This window comes from Melopsittacus undulatus, chromosome 8, assembly GCF_012275295.1.
Source record: "Melopsittacus undulatus isolate bMelUnd1 chromosome 8, bMelUnd1.mat.Z, whole genome shotgun sequence".
Taxonomy (NCBI): Eukaryota; Metazoa; Chordata; class Aves; order Psittaciformes; family Psittaculidae; genus Melopsittacus; species Melopsittacus undulatus.
In genome coordinates, this window is record NC_047534.1 from 55,017,133 (window position 1) to 55,038,371 (window position 21,239).

Below are 21,239 nucleotides of genomic sequence, written 5' to 3' on the forward strand. Positions count from 1 at the left end.
AGTGCTCTCTTCTCACAACAAACTGCAGAGACTTTGGAAGTTGGATATGCACAGTGGCACACTATGTCCTACAGAAGTGATGGTGGAAAACAAGAAACCCCACACACATTCCTTCATCAAAGCTGCTATCGCAGCCAGTTGTGCCTCTGCAGGCACATACAGAGCAATGGCACTGCACTCACTTGAGTATAATTTAGCTTGTGAGCTGTTATGTGCAAAGACTATGCAAAGGGTTTGGAAATCTAATAAGAACCAACAACTTAGTCCCACGTAACACAGGCAACCAGACTTACCTACCAGGGGTTTTCTTACCCCCTGGCAGAAGGAATAGCTTTCAGAGAAACAAAGAGGGGCTGACACCTGCATTTATGTCTTAAGACCAACATTTGTAAAGATCCATGCTTGCAGTAACACTGGCACTGAGAAGTCTTGATTCTTAAGGATTTCGTTTTGGTTTCTTCAAGTCAGGCAAACTCTAGTGAGATTTACAGCACAGAGGTAACAGAAGGGCCTCCTTCCTTCCTAGCTCATTAATACTTTGTCAGCTCACAGCACAGACCAACTGAAGTGGTGTTTCAAGAACTCATTGGCACCATGAACCCAATCTCTTGTGGTCCCTCTGAAAGGAAATATGCTGCTTTGTGAAACTGCCTCTTGTCATGTTCAGGGGCCAGGCTGGTTCAGAGGGTAAATGGCATCAGCTCAACTGCAACCACCACAGATCCAACTAGTTTTTAAACTATGCTTTTGACTTGTCTTCCATCTATTGATTGTAAGGTTTGTAGGAAACAAGAAACCCTTCATTCCTCTGTATTCCCACAGCATCAGGTACAGTGACAGATCACGCTGGCAAGCTGACATCCACTGTTCAACAGCTTGGGATAAATGAAGAGGGAGATGGTCCAATGCCTCAAGGGAAGAGCTTTGGTAAAAGCATCTGCATACTTACGGGGTTTTTTGGCTTGCTTAGGCTGGGAGTTCCCTCCCTCTTTCCCATCTGAGGGACGTTTCTTCCCCTGATGCTTGCTCAAATCAAAGAAGAACTGACAAGCGGATTCTTCCTGTTCAGAAAATGAAAACCAAAGCCAAGATTACAAGTGCACCACACAGAGTCACAGTAGGTACTGTAATTTGCTTCCTTAAGAGATGTGTAACTACCTTTGAAAAGCATCAAAAGCATTAATATCCTGGAAGAGAATGAACTGACCTTTCCCACATCCACTTGCCTGAGGATAAATTACTAAGTTGGCAATTCACCTCTTCTGACACCCCCAGCAGATTGCTCAGGCCCAGGAAGGTAACCTGCCCTCAGGAGATAACCTTCTGCCCTCAGGAGGAGCAGCTGATATTTAAAGGAGCATGGGGTTGGTAACCTAGGACACTTGAGAAAAAACAATTGTATTCAACACCTTGCTCACCACATTGAGAGATACAGTGGAAATGCAACATCAGAAGAAGTAGCACCTGAGAAGCCAGCAATCTAAGGAAGAAAACTGGGGAGCAACTGGGAAGGACTCCTTGGTAGTCTACAAGCTTATGAGAATAAGACCATGTGAGCTGAGATACTGATAGGGAACAGTGCTGACAAGGAGGCAGATCACAACACAGCATCACGATGCAGATGTGCAATTAGAATCATAGACTGGTTTGGGTTGGAAGGGACCTTTAAAGACCTTCTAGTCCCAACCCCTCCTGCAACAAACAGGGACCCCTTCCACTGGAGCAGCTGCTCCAAGCCCCTGTGTCCAACCTGGCCTTGAGCACTGCCAGGGATGGGGCAGCCACAGCTTCTCTGGGCACCCTGTGCCAGCGCCTCAGCACCCTCACAGGGAAAAAAAACCTTCCATGTCTAGTCTGAATCCCCACTCTTTAGTGTGAAACAATTAAATCTTAACCTAGGAACCCTATTAAAAAGTCTGTCCCTTTCTCATAAACCCTCTTTAAGGAACAGAGGGCCACCAGGGACTCTTCATTAGGGACTAGTGATCAGACAAAGGTGATGGATTCAAACTAAAACAGGGGAAATTCAGGTTAGACTTATGGAAGAAGTTCTTCCCTGTGAGGCTGCTGAGGCACTGGAATGGGTTGCCCAGAGAAGCTGTGAATGCTCCATCCCTGGCAATGTTCAAGGCCAGGCTGGACAGAGCCTTGAGCAACACAGTCTAGTGTGAGGTGTCCCTGCCCATGGCAGGAGGTTGAACTGGATGAGCTTAAAGTCCTTTCCAACCCAAACTAGTTTACAATTCTATGGTAATAAAGTCTCCCTGGAGCCTTCTCTTTTCCAGGCTGAACAACCCCAACTTTCTCTCCTCACATGGAGCACCTCTCCGTGCTCCATCCCTCTGATAATTCCTGTGGTCCTTCTCTAGACCCTCTCCAACAGGACCACATCTTTCCTGTACTGAGGACTCCAGAGCTGGATGCAGGACTGTAGATGGGGTCTCACCAGAGGAGAGAAGAGGGTCAGAACCACTTCCCTGGACCTGCTGGCCACACTCCTTCGGATGCAGGCCAAGATATGGTTGGCTTAACAAAGCGCACACTGTAACAAACTCCTATGTAATTTGGTTGATGCAAATTGTTTACACAGAATCCTGTGGTGTTTTGGACAGAAATATCCCCACATTAAAGCCAAATGCTGTTCTAAGCAAGCTTAACACAGGGAAACACATGAAGGAAAAGGCAGCAGTACCTCTGCACACAGGAATGCTTTGCTCTTCTGTGCCTCCTTCTGTGATTTTCGGTATGGATTCTCAGTGGTGTCCTGTGGCTGTTTCACTAGCTCTGCAGGGTCCATCAAGCTCATTGGCACAATGCTGAATGCATAGAGATACTAAAACAAAAACAGATGGCTCAGATGCAAGAAGCTTTTGCCATGACTGCAACTCTGAAGAGGTCACCTGTAAACAGCCACCCTGAAACAGCAACACACAACTTAGAACTGCAAGGACTCAGCAAACTGCTCTGAAAGCTAAGGCAGGACATGAAAAACACACTGCCTGTGCTAGAGTCCCACCCAGGGCAACCAAGAGTTTGTGGAGTGCTTCTCCAGTCACTTATAGGAAGATCTTTGTGAAGAGCAGCAGCGTATCCTGACTGAAAAAGAAACAACCTTGATCCTTGCCTGTTTCCAGGCCTTCTTTCTATGCAGAATTCCTGGATCCTTTCTGTTACCAGGCCTGGCTCCTCTGCCTTCTTAATCACAAGCAACCTGTCCTTTTACACCAACATTCTGTAACTGTCTTAAGGGTAGAGAAGAAGCAAGTTAAAGAAGAAACCCATGTGAAAAAACCAGCCCCTTCCTATCCCAGAAGTTAGTTATTTCCAGTGATTTGTAAGGGCTCCTTTGGAATTTCACTACCTCCTATGTAAAGCAGCTGAGGAAAAGGAAGAAATAGCAGCTTTCTATCCAGTTTCCTCTGCAGCTGTCTTCACAGCTACATGCCATCTCACCAGGCAGAGAACAATGGTCCCCCAGAACACATCCTACCCTTCTGACATAACAGGCAACTGGTATCTGTTAATCAAGTGAGACTGATCCTTCCCCTTCAGCCAAGCTTTGAAGTGATCAACTCTATCCTCTAGCTAGCCAAAGCTGGGCTTACTGCCACATATCCTGTACTTGAGAAGAGAAGAAACATTCAAGAGTGTCAGTACCTTTTTCTTGCTTGTATTGCCAACGTCAGCAAGTGCAATGAACCTGCTCACATGCTGTGGGGTCTCCTGTAACACTGTGTGGTTTCTGGAAGGAAGCAAAACATGACTCTACTGGCATATACAATATGGAAAAGGACAGTGGGCAAACCACGTGTCCTCCATGAAGTTACTCAGACAGCATACAGTCTTTGGCCTATGAGATCTATGAGATCTAATAGCAAAGAGCTACCCAGACCAAAATGGCATCTCACTGCAGAGCAAATACAGAGGGGAGAGGACAATCCACTCGTCTGACAACAGCTGCACCTTTAAGGTGTTTTCTGTGGAGAGGTTAATAGTGTTGGGCAACACCAACACAACAGCTTCAGTTTTATTTGTAAGTTGCTCTGATACCTGCCTTGTGTCACTAGTCATATTTTCTATACAGAATCCTGACACCACTCTTCACCACACCACAGCCTTGCCATGGTACAGAGATACAGCCCTGCATTAGGCAGAACCCTGTTTAACTGTGACTAAGGGCAGCTAACCTGGCATCAGATTCACAACAAGGTACTTGGACTGCACAGTTTGAGGCAGCAGGGATTAAACTAGTAAGATGCATCTGAGAAGCAGCCTTGACCCTGTGTGGGGCTAGGTGACTTCATAAAGTCCTTCTGAAGTTGTCCTCCTGTTTTCTATAAAACCTGAACTCTTATTAGACAAGAAGCGAGATCCCACATGGTCCAACTAACCTGTAAGGAAGTCTTTCATAATAGGCCTTCTCCAGGGCAGCAAAGTGGTACCTCGGCTTAAGACTTGCAGCTAGATCAGACACTAACTTGGAGCCACATTTCTTGGTGTCTATCTCTCCCTGCAAAACACAAACCAAGTTTCATTTTAAAAACAACTGTAGGATTGCACTGAAAATTAAGTTTCATACAGAACTGCATGCTGGAAATGTAGAGACTGACTATAGGGGTCACCATGCTCTGGGAGGGGAAAATAAAGTCAGAAGGGCTTGATCTCTTATCACCAACCACAGCCTGCTCATTTATCCCATTATGTGTACCCAGGGTTTGCCTCCACTCATGTCATCAATCCAAGCTGGTTGTACTTTCTTTTCTCCTGGTCTTGTGAAGCCAGAGTGAGTGTGGCAAACACCAAAAGATGTCAAAACCCTTAAGACAACTTCTGACCACATACCCAGAGGGACAAAGCTTTAGTGCATGAGTCAAGTAAGTACAAAAGCTCTGAGGTTTCCTTCAGAAGCAAAATGTTATCCCACTCCCATCAGAAAGAGAAGCCAGAGCAAAACAAAACACAACCAAACAGCAGACTTCAAACCATTTCCTTGCTTCAAGGCTCTTGTACTGTCTTTTTCCCATTAGTCTTAGACTGAGAAGTAGGGTAAGAAAAGGGCAGAAGAAAGATGTTCAGGAACAGCCCATGCTTGTTATACCTTGTCATCTTTGGTAAAAGTAGAGGGCATGAGACTCTGACCTGGCAGGCACCTGTCACAGCCCTGAACCGCAGCAGCAGAACAGGCACTAATCTACCCTCAAGAAAGCAGTTTTCCTCTCTGTTCTCCATCCTACTGCTCCTGAAGTGGGAATGGCAGAGGGGAAGAAATGGTCCAATAGCCCAAACTGCCACAGCAAGCAGAAAGACAATCCTCTGTTAAATCCATCTGGAAACCCATTCCACCAGAAACCACAACTCTTACCGCACTGTTGGCAAACGTCCCCACATCTCTGGGCCAGGGGGATGTCAGCAATATATCCACACCTTTGAAGTTTGGTGTTGACAACAAAGATGTTTTCAGTTCTGCCACATCCTTTGCACTAAAACTGTAGGCAGGAGCTGGCTCACACTGGGACTCAGTGCCACTCAGGTATGCGATCTGCAGGCCAGAAGAACCACTGTAAAGACCTCGGCGACCTGCATGAATACACAGACATGAACTTGAGATGTCGACACTGAAAGTAATCTCTTATGTGACAGGTAAATGTCCAAATTCAGCAGTCCTGCCTTTCTGGAGCAGCTCCTGTATGGAGCCAGGCTGAGAAAGTTGGGGCTGTTCAGCCTGGAGAAGAGAAGGCTGTGTGGAGACCTCATAGCAGCTTCCAGTATCTGAACGGGGCCTATAGGGATGCTGGAGAGGGGCTCTTCATTAGGGACTGTAGTGATAGGACAAGGGGTAATGGGTTCAGACTGAAACAGGGGAACTTCAGGTTGGAGATAAGGAAGAAGCTGTTCCCTGTGAGGGTGCTGAGGTGCTGGCACAGGGTGCCCAGAGAAGCTGTGACTGCCCCATCCCTGGCAGTGCTCAAGGCCAGGTTGGACACAGGGGCTTGGAGCAGCTGCTCCAGTGGAAGGGGTCCCTGCCTGTGGCAGGGGTTGGAGCTGGATGAGCTTTAAGATCCCTTCCAACCCAAACCAGTCTGGGATTCATGAAACTACAGCAAAGACAGGTTTTAGCACAATGACTCAAATCCAACCCTGCCTACAGAGAAGCAGCTGTTCAGTCAACCCCCAGCCTCCTCTCTTCATTGCTATCTCACATCCCAAAAATGAACCCATATCAAAAGCTGGGTAAAAAAAGTGGGAAGATGAGAAAACATTCATGAAAGCACCTCCAGGTAAATGCCCTTATCACAAAGCACCTGCAACTTACCTAAGTAAGTGATGTTCTCAGCCAGTTCACAGCCACTGACATCTGGGAAATAGCTCACAGTCTCCTGGTCGTTAGCACCAAGCACATAGGTTGGAATAGGAGCTGAGGAAGAAAACCACATGCACTCAGTTAGCACAAGCTTTAGAGCCTTTAAAAGTTAGAAAGAAGAACAACTGATGCCAGAGACACCTCCTGTGGATTTCCTGGCACACCAGTAAGCTGGTCAACAGGTCCTAAGTTTGTCACTGAGTAAAACCCAGTGACAACTCCCTGTTCCAGAAGGGAGCAGCAATACAGCAGATCTGCTGCAGGTGCTGTTATGCTGTTGCTCCCAAAATTAGAAGACACAATTGCAGAACAGAGCTTGAAAACTTCCTGAATGGCTTAAAACCAGCATGAAATGATGTGAACCTTGCTTCTATCTACGTGTATATAGGTGAGGTTATAAGCTACAGGTGTTTTCAGCAGCTTGAAGGGTAAATACAATTCAAGATGAGGAAGAACACATCCGTCCAGGGAAGACTTTGCTGTTAACACTCACTCTTCAACCTGTGTGCACACAGGAGCTTCCCCAGGGAGCCAACTTTAAACCACTAACAATTCTCCTTACATTCTCATAGCAACAGAAACAGAAGGGAGCACACCCTGCCATGGTAAGGGGCAAACAGGACAACCTTTATGCAGATGGCCCATGCAGACAGGCAGGGGATAACTTGGGATGCAGCAGCAGAGGGGAAGCGGAAAGCAGGAGTCCCAGCTTCTTACTGGTTTGCCACATGCCAGCAGCAAGAGCCAGAGCAGCACTGAAGGGGAAAGAGGAACACTACAAATGCTCAGGAGGTAGCATTTCCCTTACAAAAGGGGAATGGGAAGAGGCAAAGAACTTCACACAGGATCTTTCACATTCATTGCCATGAAAACATCTCCAACACAAGGGCTGTGGGGACCGAGGAGGAATGGACAAACCCTGTTCCTTTGGAAAGGCTTGTGGTCTCCATGGCTGAAGAACAGAGACACCCACACCAGCACCTCTGCTTTCCCCTCTTGTGACTGAGTGCAGGGAAGGGAAGCACAGCACTGCTTTAACATATGCTTAACTGCAAGTTCAGACTTCAAAAGCACACTGAGATGGGACAGCAAAGGGGGTCACAGAGCACTGCCATCACCAGCACCCGGAGCGAGGAGCCCTCCTTACCTTTCTTGGTGCCTGTGCAATACTCTGCCCATTCCGCCTCGGAAGTAGAGCCAAAAAAGTTCCCAACACACAACAGCATCTGAAAACATCAGATAACGGGAGAGTTGCCATTTGACACAGGACAGGACACATGTAACACTGCTGCTGGCATGTGTGCCGTCAAACACCGCACCATCCATCACCCGAGCAGTGAATGGGACAGAGGGGATCTGGAGGACCGGTCCCTGGCAAGGGAGGGTCTCAACCATGAGAGCACCATGCCCTGAGGGTCACCATCCACAGGGAGCCACCGGATCCTGGGCCACGCTGAGCCCATGGGACACCATCACCGAGGGGCCCTCACAAGCCAAGGGAGAACGGTTCAGTTCCCGGCGGTGCTGACGGCAAGAACCGTGCCCAGTGGGATCGGGGTCTGAAGTCCCCCACAACATGGAACGATGTGGGGCGGACAGAGAGGGAACAGCGCAGCTCCGGACACCAACACCCGCCTCAGCCCCGGTTCAACCCACCCCGTGTCCCCCCGAGCGGGGTCCCGGCCCGAGCCACCCCAAAGCCGCCGCTCCCCGCGGAGCCTTACGTCGAAGGGGCCGCTCTTGCTCTGGATGGCCCGGACCCGTCCGAAGAGAGCCTCCAGCTTCCCCTCCACATCGCCACACGCCAGCCTGCGGGACACAGCCATTCAGAAGGGTTTAAGCCCGTCCCGTCCCGTCCCTTCCCGTCCCATCCCATCCCGTCCATTCCCATCCCGTCCATTCCCGTCGCACTCACACTCGCAGCGGCGCCGCCGCCATCGCGGAAGCACTCGCCCCAATTCCCACCTCTTCCGGCTGCGCAGCACAAAGCGCTTCCATAGGGAAAACAGCGCTTCCGGGCGGACCTCAGTGCTGGAAGAGCTGCCCGTGCCTTGGGATGGAGCGGTCCCCGTCGGGGAGGGTCTCAGTGCCCTGAAGGACCCCGTCCATAGGAGCCACCGGAGCCTGCGGTGATGGTCCCCAAGGGGCAGGCAGATGTGCTGCCATGTATGCCACTGCCGGGTTCACCTGCGGTGGTTTAAAACCGAGATCAACAACCGAACCGTCCTGCTGCTTGTGATGGACGGTACGGAGGTACCTGGATGCCTGCGACTCACACACACACACAGCGTAAAGTCCAGGGGTTGGGAAAGGCAAACGGCGCTGTTAGAACAGCCTCAGTTCAGTTTGCTTAAAGAACTGTTTCTTACTACCAAGGAACCGTGCTCAGCACCAGAGCATGGGAACACAGCAGAGCTGCTTCTCAAAGGCTGGAGAAATGGGTGGAGCAGAGGGTTTGCCATCAAGGTGTATGATTCCAGGGTTCCTCTATGGAGTCAGACCCAGGCAAATACAGGAAATTGTCCCTAGGGTGCAGTCATAGGATGGAATAGACTCAACCAGGCTGGAAAAGCCCTTTAAGCTCACCCAGCCCAACCATTCCCAGCCCTGCCAAGGCCACCACTGCCCCATGGCACTGAGGCCTCGTCTCCACACTGTGTGAACACTTGCAGGGCCGGTGGCTCCATGAATAACCTCATGTTGTGGTTTAAGCCCAGCCCTAACTCAGAACCACACAGCTGTTTGCTCACTCCCACCCCTTTCTCCTCCCGGTCCTGGCCCCAGAGGGATGGGGAGGAGAATTGAAAGGATGTAACTCCCACGGGTTGAGATAGGAGCAGTCCAGTAACTAAGGTATAACACAAACCACTGCTGCTACCACCAATAGTAATAATGATAAGGGAAATAACAAGGGAAGAGAACACAACCACTCACCACCCACTGACCAATACCCAGCCTGACCAAGCAGTGATCTAACCCTTCCAGGTAACTGCCCCAGTTTATATAGTGGGCATGATGTGCTGTGGTATGGAATGCCTCTTTGGTTAGTCTGGGTCAGGTGTCCTGTCTCTGCTTCCTCCTGGTTTCCCCTCCCTGGCAAAGCATGAGACTCAGAAAGTCCTTGGTCAGAGTAATCATCACTGAGCAACAACTCAAACCATTGGTGTTATCAGCACTGTTCCCAGGCTGAAAGTCAAACCCACAGCACTGCACCAGCTACCAAGGAGGAGAAAAATGACTGCTACTGCTGACCCCAGGACACCCCATGCAGCAGCAGAGGTGCACTGGCTGGAGAACAGCTTTGCAAAGCTGGACTGGGGCTGCTGGTGGGCAGTGAGCCCAGGAGCATTCAGGCACCAGCACATCAGGCTTATTGCATGAGTATAAACTGCAGGTGGAGGGAATCAATCATCCCCTTTTAGCCCAGTGCTTCCTTGGTTATATTTTTCAGGGCCAAGGGCATTGGAAGAGGGCAAAGCAGGCACAGGCTGCAAGTGTGGTTTGTGTGTTGGTGGAGATGGTGCCCGTACCACTGGCGAGAGGTGATCCAAGCCAGGTTACACTGTACCTGCTCCCCCTCCTTGAGACACACTGACTGGGGCAGACAATGAGGAGCCCAACACAGTTAAGTTCCCTTTGCAACACCTTTAGCAATTTATTAAGCTGTCAGTCAACATGACTTCCAGCTCCTGATAACAAAGTGTGAATGCTCAATGGTACCATAGCCTGAACCTGCTGCACTGGGGCTGGCTGAAGGCTTTGCCCTGACACTCATCACCTCAGTGCTTTCTGCTTCAGATTCCATCTTTTCAAAGCAGGAATGATGGTGGTGACTTCACCAGTGAGGCACTGGGAAGCCAGGTTCCACCAGTGAGAAAACTGAGGGAAGCACTCCTCTTTTCCATCCATCTGGGGGAGGATAGGATAGGATAGGTGCCCTTCCCCTCCCAGCACAGGCTGCAGAGCAGAGAGCACGTCAAAGGCAGTTGCTGGCACCCACAGCACAGAGGGATTGTGCAGCACACCCACCACAATGCTGGGCACAGGGGAGGTCACCAGTCCTCTTGCTGCACAGAGCCAACCTGGACAGCACGAGGGGAAGACAAAGGCACCCTTGTTCTACCCAACTTAGAATCATGGAATGGTTTTGGCTGGAAACGAGCTTAAGATCATCCAGTTCCAACGCCCTGCCCTGGGCAAAGGGGATGCTATGGGCATCTCTCTCACGGGCATGAGAGTGTCTAGATATGTACACACAGCTTGGCACCTTTCTGTTCTCAGATCACCAGACTGGTCTGGAAAAGGCACTTCACTCGCTGTCCCGTGAGTGAGGATGTACCTGGGAAAACCCTGTAAAAGTGTATTTTTGAAGGAGGTCCAACAGAAGAAGGCTCAGCAGCACTCCTCCATGGCTGAGCAGCAGCCCGCATGGTGAAGATCAGCACCAAGACACCCTATGCAGCAAACACCCCCATGGCCCCATGCAGCAGCTGGTATCTGGGACAAGCCAGAGGCCACGGCATGTGCTATGGCCCAGGCTCAGGCAGACAAAGCCTCTGGCACGGTCTCCCCTGTCCCATCCACGTATCCAGAGCGCAGCTTCCCAGCAAGAGGGCTGTTGGGATGCAGGCGGCAGAAACGGCCCAGTGTCCAGATGGGGAAGACATTGCAGTATGATGTGTAACTGATGGCACACGACTTGTTGAATACACCAGCGATATTCTCCTAAGAGACAGAGATCAAGGGGTCACAGGGGACCACAGTGTGTCCAAGAGGTGGCACTGAGCTCATTGCCTTCCTGAAGTCCCCCACTAAAAGCCACACAGGGCCTCCCTTCCAGGTAAGGGAAAGCACATCATTTGCTATGGCTGCACAATGCCCAGGACACCTGGGAAGCCCTTGGAAACACCAGAAGGAAGATGTACCTGAGGCCAGTCCCCACTGGGCAGCTGCTTGTCAATCAGGAGTTTGATGCCCCTTTCCAGCACGTCAATGTCAGGGTACCTGCAAAGCATGAGGGAGATGTGAACACTCTTATCAAACCATCTGCAAACCCTTGTATTTGGAGAACTTAACCATCCATGTACCTGGGGAACAAAACCACCTCCAGGCTGCCCTGAGCCTGTCCCAGGCATGCTGAGTTCTTTGGGTCAGCTCCTCACAACCATAGCACACCAGGTGTCATGAATACAGCACCATCTGCCCAGGCTGGAGGCCTGTGGCTGAGATGTCCACCTTTGCTTTGCACTGTCTCTCCCATGCCCAGCATTATGAGCCCCAGTGGAGCACTGTGCAGAGCAGTCCCTTGATGCGACCACAAGATCACAAACGTGGTTGGTGGCACTGCCCACACCATCCAGGCAGCTGCACCTCCCTGAGCCTGCATTGCCCACTGGTGACCCATGAGGGCTGCTCCTACCTGACAGCCATGAGCCCCAGCAGGGCCCAGCACGTGTTGTGGATCTGAGACTCAGTGCTCTGCACATAGGTGCGCTGCTCACATGACTCAAAGTCCTCTCCCCAGCCACCATCTGCCATCTGCTTGGAGAGGAGGAACTGGCAGGCCTGGGTCACCTCTCGGCATGCAGCCCTGTGGGGAGGGGGCAGAACATCAGAGCTGGGGACACAGTGTTTGCACACCCATGTCCCAGCTGCAGACAGGAGCTGTGCTCTGCCCATGGCTGCGGCTGCCACAGGAGTTAAGCCCAGTGAGTGCCCTGGACACAGCACAGAATCATGGAATCAACCAGGTTGGAAAAGCCCTTTAAGCTCATCCAGCCCAACCATTCCCATCCCTGCCAAGGCCACCACTGCCCCATGGCACTGAGGCCTCGTCTCCACGCTGTGTGAACACTTGCGGGGCCGGTGCCTGCAGCCCTGCCCTGGGCAGCCTGTTCCAATGCCTGGTATCACAGGCACAGGACTTGGGAGGAGCAGGAGAGCCTATGCACAGCCAGGGCATCCACCCAGCCTCACCACAGTGTCCTGCCCCAGCCCTGGAGGTAGGCAGAGGCAGGGGAAGGAGACTTCTCACCCATCATGGTACGTGTGCTGCATACTGGCAAATGCCTCCAGCCCAAACCAGGTGCCGTAGGTGAAACAAACCCCCCAGCTCCTAGAAGGAAAGGGAGAGAGGCACTGTCAGGGGTGCAAGGCTTGAGGTTGAGGTGTTCACAGCACAGGCACAGCCAGGCATAGAGCTGCCTGTGCCTTCCCCAGCCATGCCCAGTCCCACCAGCTCACTCATCAGTCCTCATCTGGGACCAGAGAAGCTGGAGCCACCCTCATCCTCAGGGGTTGTCTGCATCTTGTGCAGTGCACAAGGAACCTACTCGGCCCCATCTGCCCTTCCCACCGATCCTGCCAGCCAGGAATGCTTGTCCTCTTGGTCCCTCTCACACTGGGGCAGGCAGGGAACACTGCTTACCCTTCCCATGACCCATCAGCTCGCTGCTTCTTGCGACAGAAGTCCAGGCCCTTCTGCAGAGTGTCTCTGGTCAGGAAAAAGACACCCATTTCAGTCGCTTCATCAGGAGCATCCATCAGTTCCTCTAAGGCTTTGATGGGGCCCATTGTTATAAGGCTCAAGAGGCAAGAGCATGCAGACAGGCAGTTACACTGTTCAGGATCTAAGAGTCAAATCAAGCACCAGCTGGGTGCTTCATGCAGCAAGCAAGCAGGGGACACAGCCTACAAGGCTGTGCAAGGGCAAGGCAAGTGCTAAGTCAAGAAGGAGGCAGATCTCTACCAACTTTGCCCAGCCTGATCCCAAACAGGCTTAAGAGCCTGCTTGTGGGTGGCTGACTTGGAGAAGTCACCAGCATCCCAGCTGTGCAGATACCAGTGGCCACCCCAGGGGCTGCTCTGTGCCAGTGCAGAGATCCAGGCAGGACTCCTGACGGGGCTCAGCAGGGGCTGTGCCAACAGAGGCCATAGCAGGCAGCACGGGACACTGCAGCCTGTCTTCTCCCCTACCCAGCTCTCATCTGCAGTGCCTCACCTAATCTCTGGAGCTCTGTGCTCAGGGAACTCATCATGGAAGTGTTTCAGTGCCTGCATGACAGCGGATGTACACTCCACATAGGTGTAGTCAATCATGATGTCACCTGAAGGTGAAGGGTATCAGTTACCCCACACTATCCCACAGAGGGTCCTGGGGCAAAGCCAGGCACGCACTGGGCACAGCAAGGCCAGCCCACTGGGTCCATTTGCAGTGCACAGGATGACCAGCCCCACACAGCTGCCCTTACCAAACACCTCTGAGGGGTTCAGCAGCTCCAGTAAGTGGCCTCCTCGCTTGGTTTCATACGTGGCAAAGCCTCCATCCGAGTTCCTCATGCTCAGCAGCTGCCCAGACAAGAAGAGAGAAGGGTTGGGACTGGCTCATAGCAGTGCCACCACCCCAGTCTGCCCCAAACCAGGTACAAAGTCAGACCCACAGGTCCATGGGGTGGGCAGACAACTCGGGTCCCATACTACACTGACATCTGACACTGACAATCTGGACCATCACATAACATTATGTTGCATATGTAGCTCTGCGTCACAGTAAATAATGGTGCTGCCCCACCAGGCCACAGGCCTTGTACAGGCTAAGTAATACCAGATCTAACAACTCATCAGGCCTTGATTTTAACTTGGTTTAGTTACTGCCCACATTCCCCTTGGCCCTAATTTAGCAGCACTTACCACATTCACAGCATCAAAGAGGCGCTCGGGGGGGACAGGCTTGGCTATGAAGGGGCACTTCTCCTGCAGAAGCATTACTGACTTCAGCCCCTCTGCTGTGCAGTCTGCCACGATCCAGCCGCAGTCTCGGGTGCTGAAGGGGAAGCCACCCTGGAAAGGGGACAGGAGGGCTGCAGCACCTGCCTCTGACCTGTTCTGCTCTTGTAAGGGAGGAGGTGCTGCCCTCATTCCCATCCCCTCTGCCCAAATCCCTGCCCTGTTTGTGTGCCCTTCAGAGGCCAGTTGCAGATATCATACCTTGTTCATATGGCGATAGTATTTCTGGTAGTCAGGTGGGTTCTCTGGGATCTGCAGAAGACAAGGAGCAAGTGGGAGAAGTGTTACTGAAGTCCCTTTTTGGGTGCTTTCCTGTCACGGACTCATGTGCTTTCAGTGCTCCCACTGGTGGCACTATGAGCAGGACCTCTGACTGCGTCTGCAGCAAGCTGCAGGTGATGGTGACCCCCACCATGAGCTACGGGTCTGGCAGTAGGAGCTGAGGCTTACACAGTCTAGGGTTCCTAGAAGGGTGCCTTAAATGTGTGAGCACCAGACAGGACAAAGGACAAATAAGCCCAAACTCAGTTTTCCAGCCTGCCTTAGCCCACGCAGCCAACCCAAACATGGGCCAAGGCCCTCTCCCAGCACCAGGGAGTGAAAGCAGGAGGCTGTCCTAGGACTTTGCTAGTCCACCCCTTCAGAGGAGCTCTTGAGAAGGCAACAGACCCATCCAGCAGGGCTCTGAGCAGCAGCCAAGTGTGCGCAGCATGAGAGACACCAACAGGTTCTGCTCACCTGGGTGAACCGGAGGAATTCATGGGCATTTTGGAGGCAGGATGTGAATTCAGACATCTTCTGGCCTTCTGCCTGCAAACAGAGGTTCACAGTCAGCACTGGAGCTCTGGCCACCAAATGGGTCCCTCAAGACAAACACACACTGGGACCTTGCTGACCTGCTGGTCTAGGGGACATTAACTAATGCCTTTCATGTAGCCCTTTCTGTAGATTTGCTTTCATACCTTACTTACAATTTCCACTAAAACCTCTACAAGGAGAACGGAACCAACAACTGCTGCTGGCATCACTAAGGTGTTTGCATGAGCAGCTCTGGGGCTTACCACAGCAATCACATCATACCCTCCAAAAACCATTACCTCCAAGAAGGCTTGGATGGCAAAGGCAGTGTCCCAGAGCTGGGATCCATTTGTGCCCTGGAAGAGAGAAAGCAGATGGTGAGGAGCAGGTCCTGACAACAGCCTGACCTGTGGGGTCTGTGGGACAGCACATCCCTCCTGCATTGCCCCCCTAGCTCCCTCCACCCCATGTCTCAGTTTTGTGTCACCCAACATCATGGCTGATGTGCTGGCATAGAGGGGACAGATGCAGCAGCTCAGGAACAGCAATGGAATAGGAAATGAGACAGCAGCTGAGACAGGAGAGGTGGTACAGAGACACAACAGCCAGGAGAGAAGCACAGCTGAGTCCTCATGCAGTATTAGGAGCCTGTCTTTCTCCTCCCTTCTCCCAGGATCTGTGGGATGAAGGGGATGGAGGCCTGGAGCTGTCCCCTCAGCTCACAGCCACAGAGAGGCAAACTAGCAGGACACTGTTCACATCTAGCACAGCCAGGGGAGGTGGCAGTGAGACAAAGCCACCAGGCACCAAAGGCAAATGGCAGGAGCTCAGGCAGTGGGTGAATAAGCTATCCCATTATTCCATGGGCTCTCCCAGCATGACAGGCTCCCTCTGAGTCACAGCTGAACTCCTACAGCACTTCACCTGCATCTTCATGCCATCGAGGCCCAGCCTGTAGGAGGAGAGAGCACAATGCTGCAGCACAGGCACAGCAAGAGCACTGGGAAGCTGTGCCAGGTAAGCCACACTCAGCCCTTACCAGAGATAGTCAGGGATCCTGGAAACATGTTCTTGGAAAGCTGGGGAGTTCTTCCCATCCACGAACCAGCGAACCAGCATGTTGATCGTCTTGGAGATCTGTTGAGAGCAGCACTGTCACTGCTCTGGATGCAGCTTCTTCCAGCAACACTGACTTAAATCCCTCCCACCCAGCACAAAGCCATCTAGAGGTGTCCCCAGGCTTGATCCCAACTGCTCTGTCTGTGGCTGAGTTACTGAGGGAGGTGCCACAAGACTTCTCCAAAGCTTCTCCTCAGGTTGTTTCCCTGGCCCACAAGGAGAGGCATCCCTCACCAGCACCACAGCTATCCCATGTCCTGATAGGGTTAAGCTCTTGAGCAATAGGAGCAGCAGGAGTTGTGCCTGAGCAAGATCATAGAATCCCAGCCTGGTTTGGGTTGGAAGGGACCCTACAGCTCATCCAGCTCCAACCCCTGCCACAGGCAGGGACCCCTTCCACTGGAGCAGCTGCTCCAAGCCCCTGTGTCCAACCTGGCCTTGAACACTGCCAGGGATGGGGCAGCCACAGCTTCTCTGGGCACCCTGTGCCAGCGCCTCAGCACCCTCACAGGGAACAGCTTCTGCCTTATCTCCAACCTGAACATCCCTGTTTTAGTTTAAACCCATCACCCCTTGTCCTACTGCTCCAGTCCCTGATGAAGGGCCCTTTCCAGCATCCAGAGAGGGAGCTGGTGATTATGGTTACATGCCACAATGGCAAAGGGCTGGGGTGCGTCACAAGCTGGTCCCTAAAGAGCAAAAGGCAGGATCTTTACAGCAAGTGTCCTACCGGCCCAATGCTGATGCACTTGGTGAACCTGTCATCAGCCTTGATGTGGTCGTACAGCTCTGTGACAGCTCGCTGCCGCAGGCGAGTGCTGTGGTGGGCTTCGTACACATTCATGATGGCTACAGGAGAAGAAGGAGATATGCCATGAAAGACTCAGCCCATGCAGTGGCCAGGCTCACGTTCTGTGGCAGGCTGCACTGCTGTTCTCATGGTGACCAGGCAAGGAAAGCATGGGAACTGCTCTGCCCCACACTGACCCAAGGACCTGGGTGCAAGGCCCTGCTGCTCTCATGGAGGGAGGAGCCCATGGATCACACAATCCATGTCTCTACCTCAGCTCCAGAGACAGCTCAACCCTAAAGAGCCCTCATGGTCCAAAGCAGCTTCAGTTCCACCACCACCAGCTCACTTGGTGCCATGGTTTAAACCCAGCTGGTAACTCAGCCCTTCTGCCGCATCCAACACCCCACTCACCATAGGCGACCCCCAGCAGCCAGCTGTGTGGGGTGTACACATCACAGGCAGCCACGTTGTTCCTCTGGGCTGGCCAGTCTATGCTGCTGTAGTCCTGCACGTACAGCTCCTGCCAGGAGACAGCAAAGGGCATCAGCACCCAGAGGCAGCTGCCTGCTGGAACCTGGCTCCCTGCATGGACACAGGGACACTGTGGGGATGGGAGCTGGGACAGGGAGACAGGTAACCCTGCTGGGGTGATCCTGACCTGCCGCAAGCTCCGTATGAGCTCATCCTCCTCTGCTGACAGACGTTTGGCATAACAGTAGCTCATGGGCAGGTAAACCTGGCGGCAGTGGCACCAGAGCTTGGACGGGTGGGCTGGGAACCATGTGGGAAGCAGCCTGTTTGTGACAGAGAAGGTGTTACTGTGAGGAGTAAGGAGGGCCAAGGGCAGTGTTGAGGATCAATGTGCTGAGAGGGGGATGCCTGGAGCAGGGCAAGACTTTCCCTGTCCCCTGTTCCAGCTGGTGCTGGAGAGAAGCAATATCCACACTGCCTGCACTGCTCTGATCCTCTCCAACAGGGATGCTCCCTGCCTCTAGGGCCAGCAGGCACTGCTCCTGGCCCAGTATACAAAGGGTAGGGAGGGTCCCAAGCTCAGAGAGTCAGATCAGGGCCCTCTTCTCTTCCCCACATGACTCTGAAGGCAGACAGAGCTCCAGCAGCCCTTGGTGTTGTGCAGCCTCTGCTTTCACACAGGGAAAGTGTCATATACTTGCCCTCTCTGACACCCAGAAGCCCTCTGAGTAATCAGGAAGGGTTAGAGCTGGCAGCCTTACATGTGGCTGTCCTGTCCTGCTAGGACCCAGTTCTGGCTGCCCACAAGAGCAGAAGCTACTGGTGGCAGGCAGGGAGCACACAGATATAATGGGATCACATAGGAAAAGCTCTGGCATCTCCCTCAGGGCATTGTTCAATCCTGTCCACCCCCTGGCTGGCCTTGTTGCTATGGTGTTCCAGGCCGTATCTGGAGTTATCCCAGCAAACACCATGTCCATGGGACAGCTGTGGGTGGAGGCTGGAGGCAGGACTGACAACACCCCCTTACCTCCACACTGCAGGGGCACATACCACATCTCTGGGAGAAGCGTGTTCATTCCCTCCCAGCTGTAAACGTTCAGGACAGCCAGCCAGAACTTCCCCCAGGAAGGGATTCCCACAGCACCACCTGCAAAGAGAGGTACCAGCCCTCAGGGTTAATGCAACCGTGCCAGCTCCCTGCTTGCCTCCCCACCACAGGCTCCACTTCTCCCCATGTTAACTAAAAACTCATCAAGGGCAAGCAAGAGCAGCAGTTCCCCCATTACCTGGAAGCTCCCATGTCCCATAGAGCCCCAGGTCCAGACAGACCTCTCTCTCCCCAGCAGTGCTGGCACAAGCAGCTGACCTTTGCTGTGCAGGTTGACACGGGCCCGCACAACGTCAGGGTCATCTGGTCCGACCCCCAGGATCCTCAGGGCTACGTAGTTGAGTGTTGTCCCAAACACTGTTGATTTGTCTTCCACGTGCCTGTCCCACACACACACAGACAGCACAGCCATTAGCCAGCTATTGGTATTAGCCAGGAACAATGCACTGCACAGGGCTGGCTTTGTCAGGGTGAAGTGCAATGCCAGCAGTGACTGTGGAAAAGGAGACACCCAACTAACCCAGGGAGAAACACTGCTCTGCACTACCCTGTTACACACAGAGTGGTTTGGGTGGGAAGGGACCTTAAAGCTCATCCAGCTCCAACCCCTGCCATGGGCAGGGACACCTTCCACTGGAGCAGCTGCTCCAAGCCCCTGTGTCCAACCTGGCCTTGAGCACTGCCAGGGATGGGGCAGCCACAGCTTCTCTGGGCACCCTGTGCCAGCGCCTCAGCACCCTCACAGGGAACAGCTTCTGCCTAAGAGCTCAGCTCAGTCTCCCCTGTTCTGGCAGGTTCAAGCCATTCCCCTTGTCCTGTCCCTACATCCCTTGTCCCAAGCCCCTCTCCAGCTTTCCTGCAGCCCCTTTAGGCCCTGGGGCTGCTCTCAGGTCTCCCCTTCAGGAGCCTTCTCTTGTCCAGGCTGCCCCAGCCCAGCTCTCTCAGCCTGGCTCCAGAGCAGAGCTGCTCCAGCCCTTGCAACATCTCCATGGCCTCCTCTGCACTTGCTCTAACAGCTCCCACTTGTGCTGGGTGCCCCAGGTGCTGTGAGATGCACGATACTTTGGGATTCAGTGCCATAGAGGAGGTGCAGCCAGGCTTGGTGCTCCTGCCACCTCTGTGACAAGAGGTACCTGGAGTGCTACACAAGCAAGTCCAGCCCCTGCAGGTATCACTGTTGCAGAGCCCTGCGCCCCCAGGCTGGGCAAGTTTGACAGCAGCTCCAAGTGCTGGACCTCAGTGGTGCCATCCCCTGAAGTATCTCTGCTACTCACAAGCCCCATCCTCCGTCCGGGAGCTGCACGGAGCGCAGGTACCGCACCATCTCCTTCCGAACGCCCTCGGGCAGCTGGATCTTGGCAGTGTGACACGTTATGAGCAGACCTGGAAGACCAGACGGGCTCTGGCATCAACCCGAACGCGTTCATCCGCTCCTCTCAGCACAGGGTCCCTCCTTGGCTCACCTGGCAGCAGGAAGAGGGGACCGCCGTAGTCACCGGCCCAGTGCCCGTCCTCAGCCTGTAGAGCAGCGTAGAACCGCATCCCCTTGCGGGCAGCCTCCCGGGCCGTGCCGGCCACCGGCGAGGCCGTCAGCGCCTCAACCTGCATGGGGGGCAGACAGCGCCTGAGCCGGGGATGCCCGTGGGCCGGTGCTCTGCCCCCCGGTCCCTGCCCATCCCCGCACCGTGTCCAGCCCGAGGCTGTGCTGCTCCAGCAGCGTCTGCGCCCTCCGCTCTTCGCCGTCCCCGTCGCCTTCTCCCTGGTAGTGCCAGCGCTGCCGGCCGCCCTCGCACCGCAGCCTCCAGTCGGGCAGCGCCGTGGCCGGGGCCGAGCGCCTGGGGCCGCCTCTCCGCCGCAGAGCCCTGCGGACACAGAGCACCGTGAGCCGGGACCGGCGCTGCCCCCCCCCGCCGCCCACCGCCGCCGCACCGGTACCCACCCGTCCGCAGCCATGGCTTCAGTGCGCCCCTCACCGCCGCGTCGGGGCTGGGAGCGGAGCCGCGACCGCACCGCCCTGAGCCGACATCGCCTCACGGGCCGCAGCCAACGGGGCCGCGGAGCCGCTCCCGCAGCACCGCCCCGGCCCTAAGCACCGCCCCACGCCGCGGCCCTGGGCCCGTGATGCGGGACACGGAGATCCGGGGGCCGCCGGGTCCGGTTCGGCCCCGCAGGCAGCGAGTACCCTTGGGCATGGTACCTGCAGCTGCACACCCGGCTCCGGTACCCACCCCGCGGCTGCGCTCGTCCCTGTGCGCATCCCGATTCTGGCAGCACCGGTGGTGGTGCAGCTGACATGGCAGAGGGACGGGATGTCATCCAGGGGGACGGGATGACATCCAGAGGGACGGGATGACATCCAGAGGGACGGGATGCTATTCAGAGGGACAGGATGCCATGCAGAGGGATGGGATGCTATCCAGAGGGATGGGATGCCATCCAGAGGGACGGAATGCCATCCAGAGGGACCTGGACAGGAGAAAGAAGTGGGCCCATGCGAACCTCATGAGGTTCAACAAGGGCAAGGTCCTGTGCTTGGGTTGGGGCAGTATCAATGCAAGCGAAGGGACAGAGGGATTGAGAGATAGATGAAAGACTGGATGTGACCCGGTGAGGAGGGGTGCAGCAAGCAGGGGTGACACCCCTAGAACAGTCTGTTAACACTTTATGGGTGCTGTAACCACAGGAGGAGACACGTAGCACATCCTGGGGGGTGAAAGGCATCCACACTGTGCCCACTGCCATGGGTGCCACCCTCCTACGGGCACTGGCATGGGACAGCAGACCATGAGGAGGTGGTAGTG

At 53.8% G+C, this 21,239-nt stretch overlaps 2 protein-coding genes across 2 annotated transcripts in view; both read right to left on the reverse strand.

The window, feature by feature from the left end:
• The window catches only part of CWF19L1 (CWF19 like cell cycle control factor 1), a 12,597-nt gene extending 4,285 nt beyond the window's left edge, over nt 1–8,312 (reverse strand). Inside the window, exons 1-9 of the mRNA XM_034065542.1 lie at nt 8,277–8,312; nt 8,086–8,170; nt 7,509–7,587; nt 6,314–6,415; nt 5,363–5,577; nt 4,392–4,510; nt 3,658–3,742; nt 2,693–2,833; nt 950–1,061 (exon numbers count right to left, since the gene is read on the reverse strand). Coding sequence (XP_033921433.1) covers nt 950–1,061; nt 2,693–2,833; nt 3,658–3,742; nt 4,392–4,510; nt 5,363–5,577; nt 6,314–6,415; nt 7,509–7,587; nt 8,086–8,170; nt 8,277–8,299 — 961 coding nt within the window. The 5' untranslated portion in view covers nt 8,300–8,312. The remainder of the gene's footprint in view (nt 1–949; nt 1,062–2,692; nt 2,834–3,657; nt 3,743–4,391; nt 4,511–5,362; nt 5,578–6,313; nt 6,416–7,508; nt 7,588–8,085; nt 8,171–8,276) is intronic.
• A 1,980-nt stretch (nt 8,313–10,292) lies between these two features.
• LSS (lanosterol synthase) lies at nt 10,293–20,451 on the reverse strand. Its single transcript, XM_034065522.1, has 22 exons — nt 20,378–20,451; nt 20,123–20,300; nt 19,902–20,040; nt 19,713–19,821; nt 18,697–18,818; nt 18,381–18,477; nt 17,515–17,650; nt 17,268–17,376; nt 16,794–16,912; nt 15,984–16,081; nt 15,869–15,896; nt 15,244–15,300; nt 14,885–14,956; nt 14,348–14,398; nt 14,051–14,200; nt 13,612–13,708; nt 13,362–13,467; nt 12,789–12,854; nt 12,396–12,476; nt 11,781–11,951; nt 11,287–11,365; nt 10,293–11,086 (listed from the first exon to the last, which is right to left on the reverse strand). The coding sequence occupies exons 1-22, from the start codon at nt 20,389–20,391 to the stop codon at nt 10,901–10,903; spliced, it is 2,265 nt and encodes a 754-aa protein (XP_033921413.1). The 5' UTR covers nt 20,392–20,451; the 3' UTR covers nt 10,293–10,900.
• Between the last annotated feature and the right edge of the window lie 788 nt (nt 20,452–21,239).

Coding starts and splice junctions, on each gene's coding strand:
- LSS (XM_034065522.1), bottom strand. Junction 11,952..12,395: donor CAGCACACGTACCATGATGG/GTGAGAAGTCTC, acceptor CCCTCCCCACAG/GGCTGCATGCCGAGAGGTGA. Junction 11,087..11,286: donor CCAGTGGGGACTGGCCTCAG/GTACATCTTCCT, acceptor TCTGTCTCTTAG/GAGAATATCGCTGGTGTATT.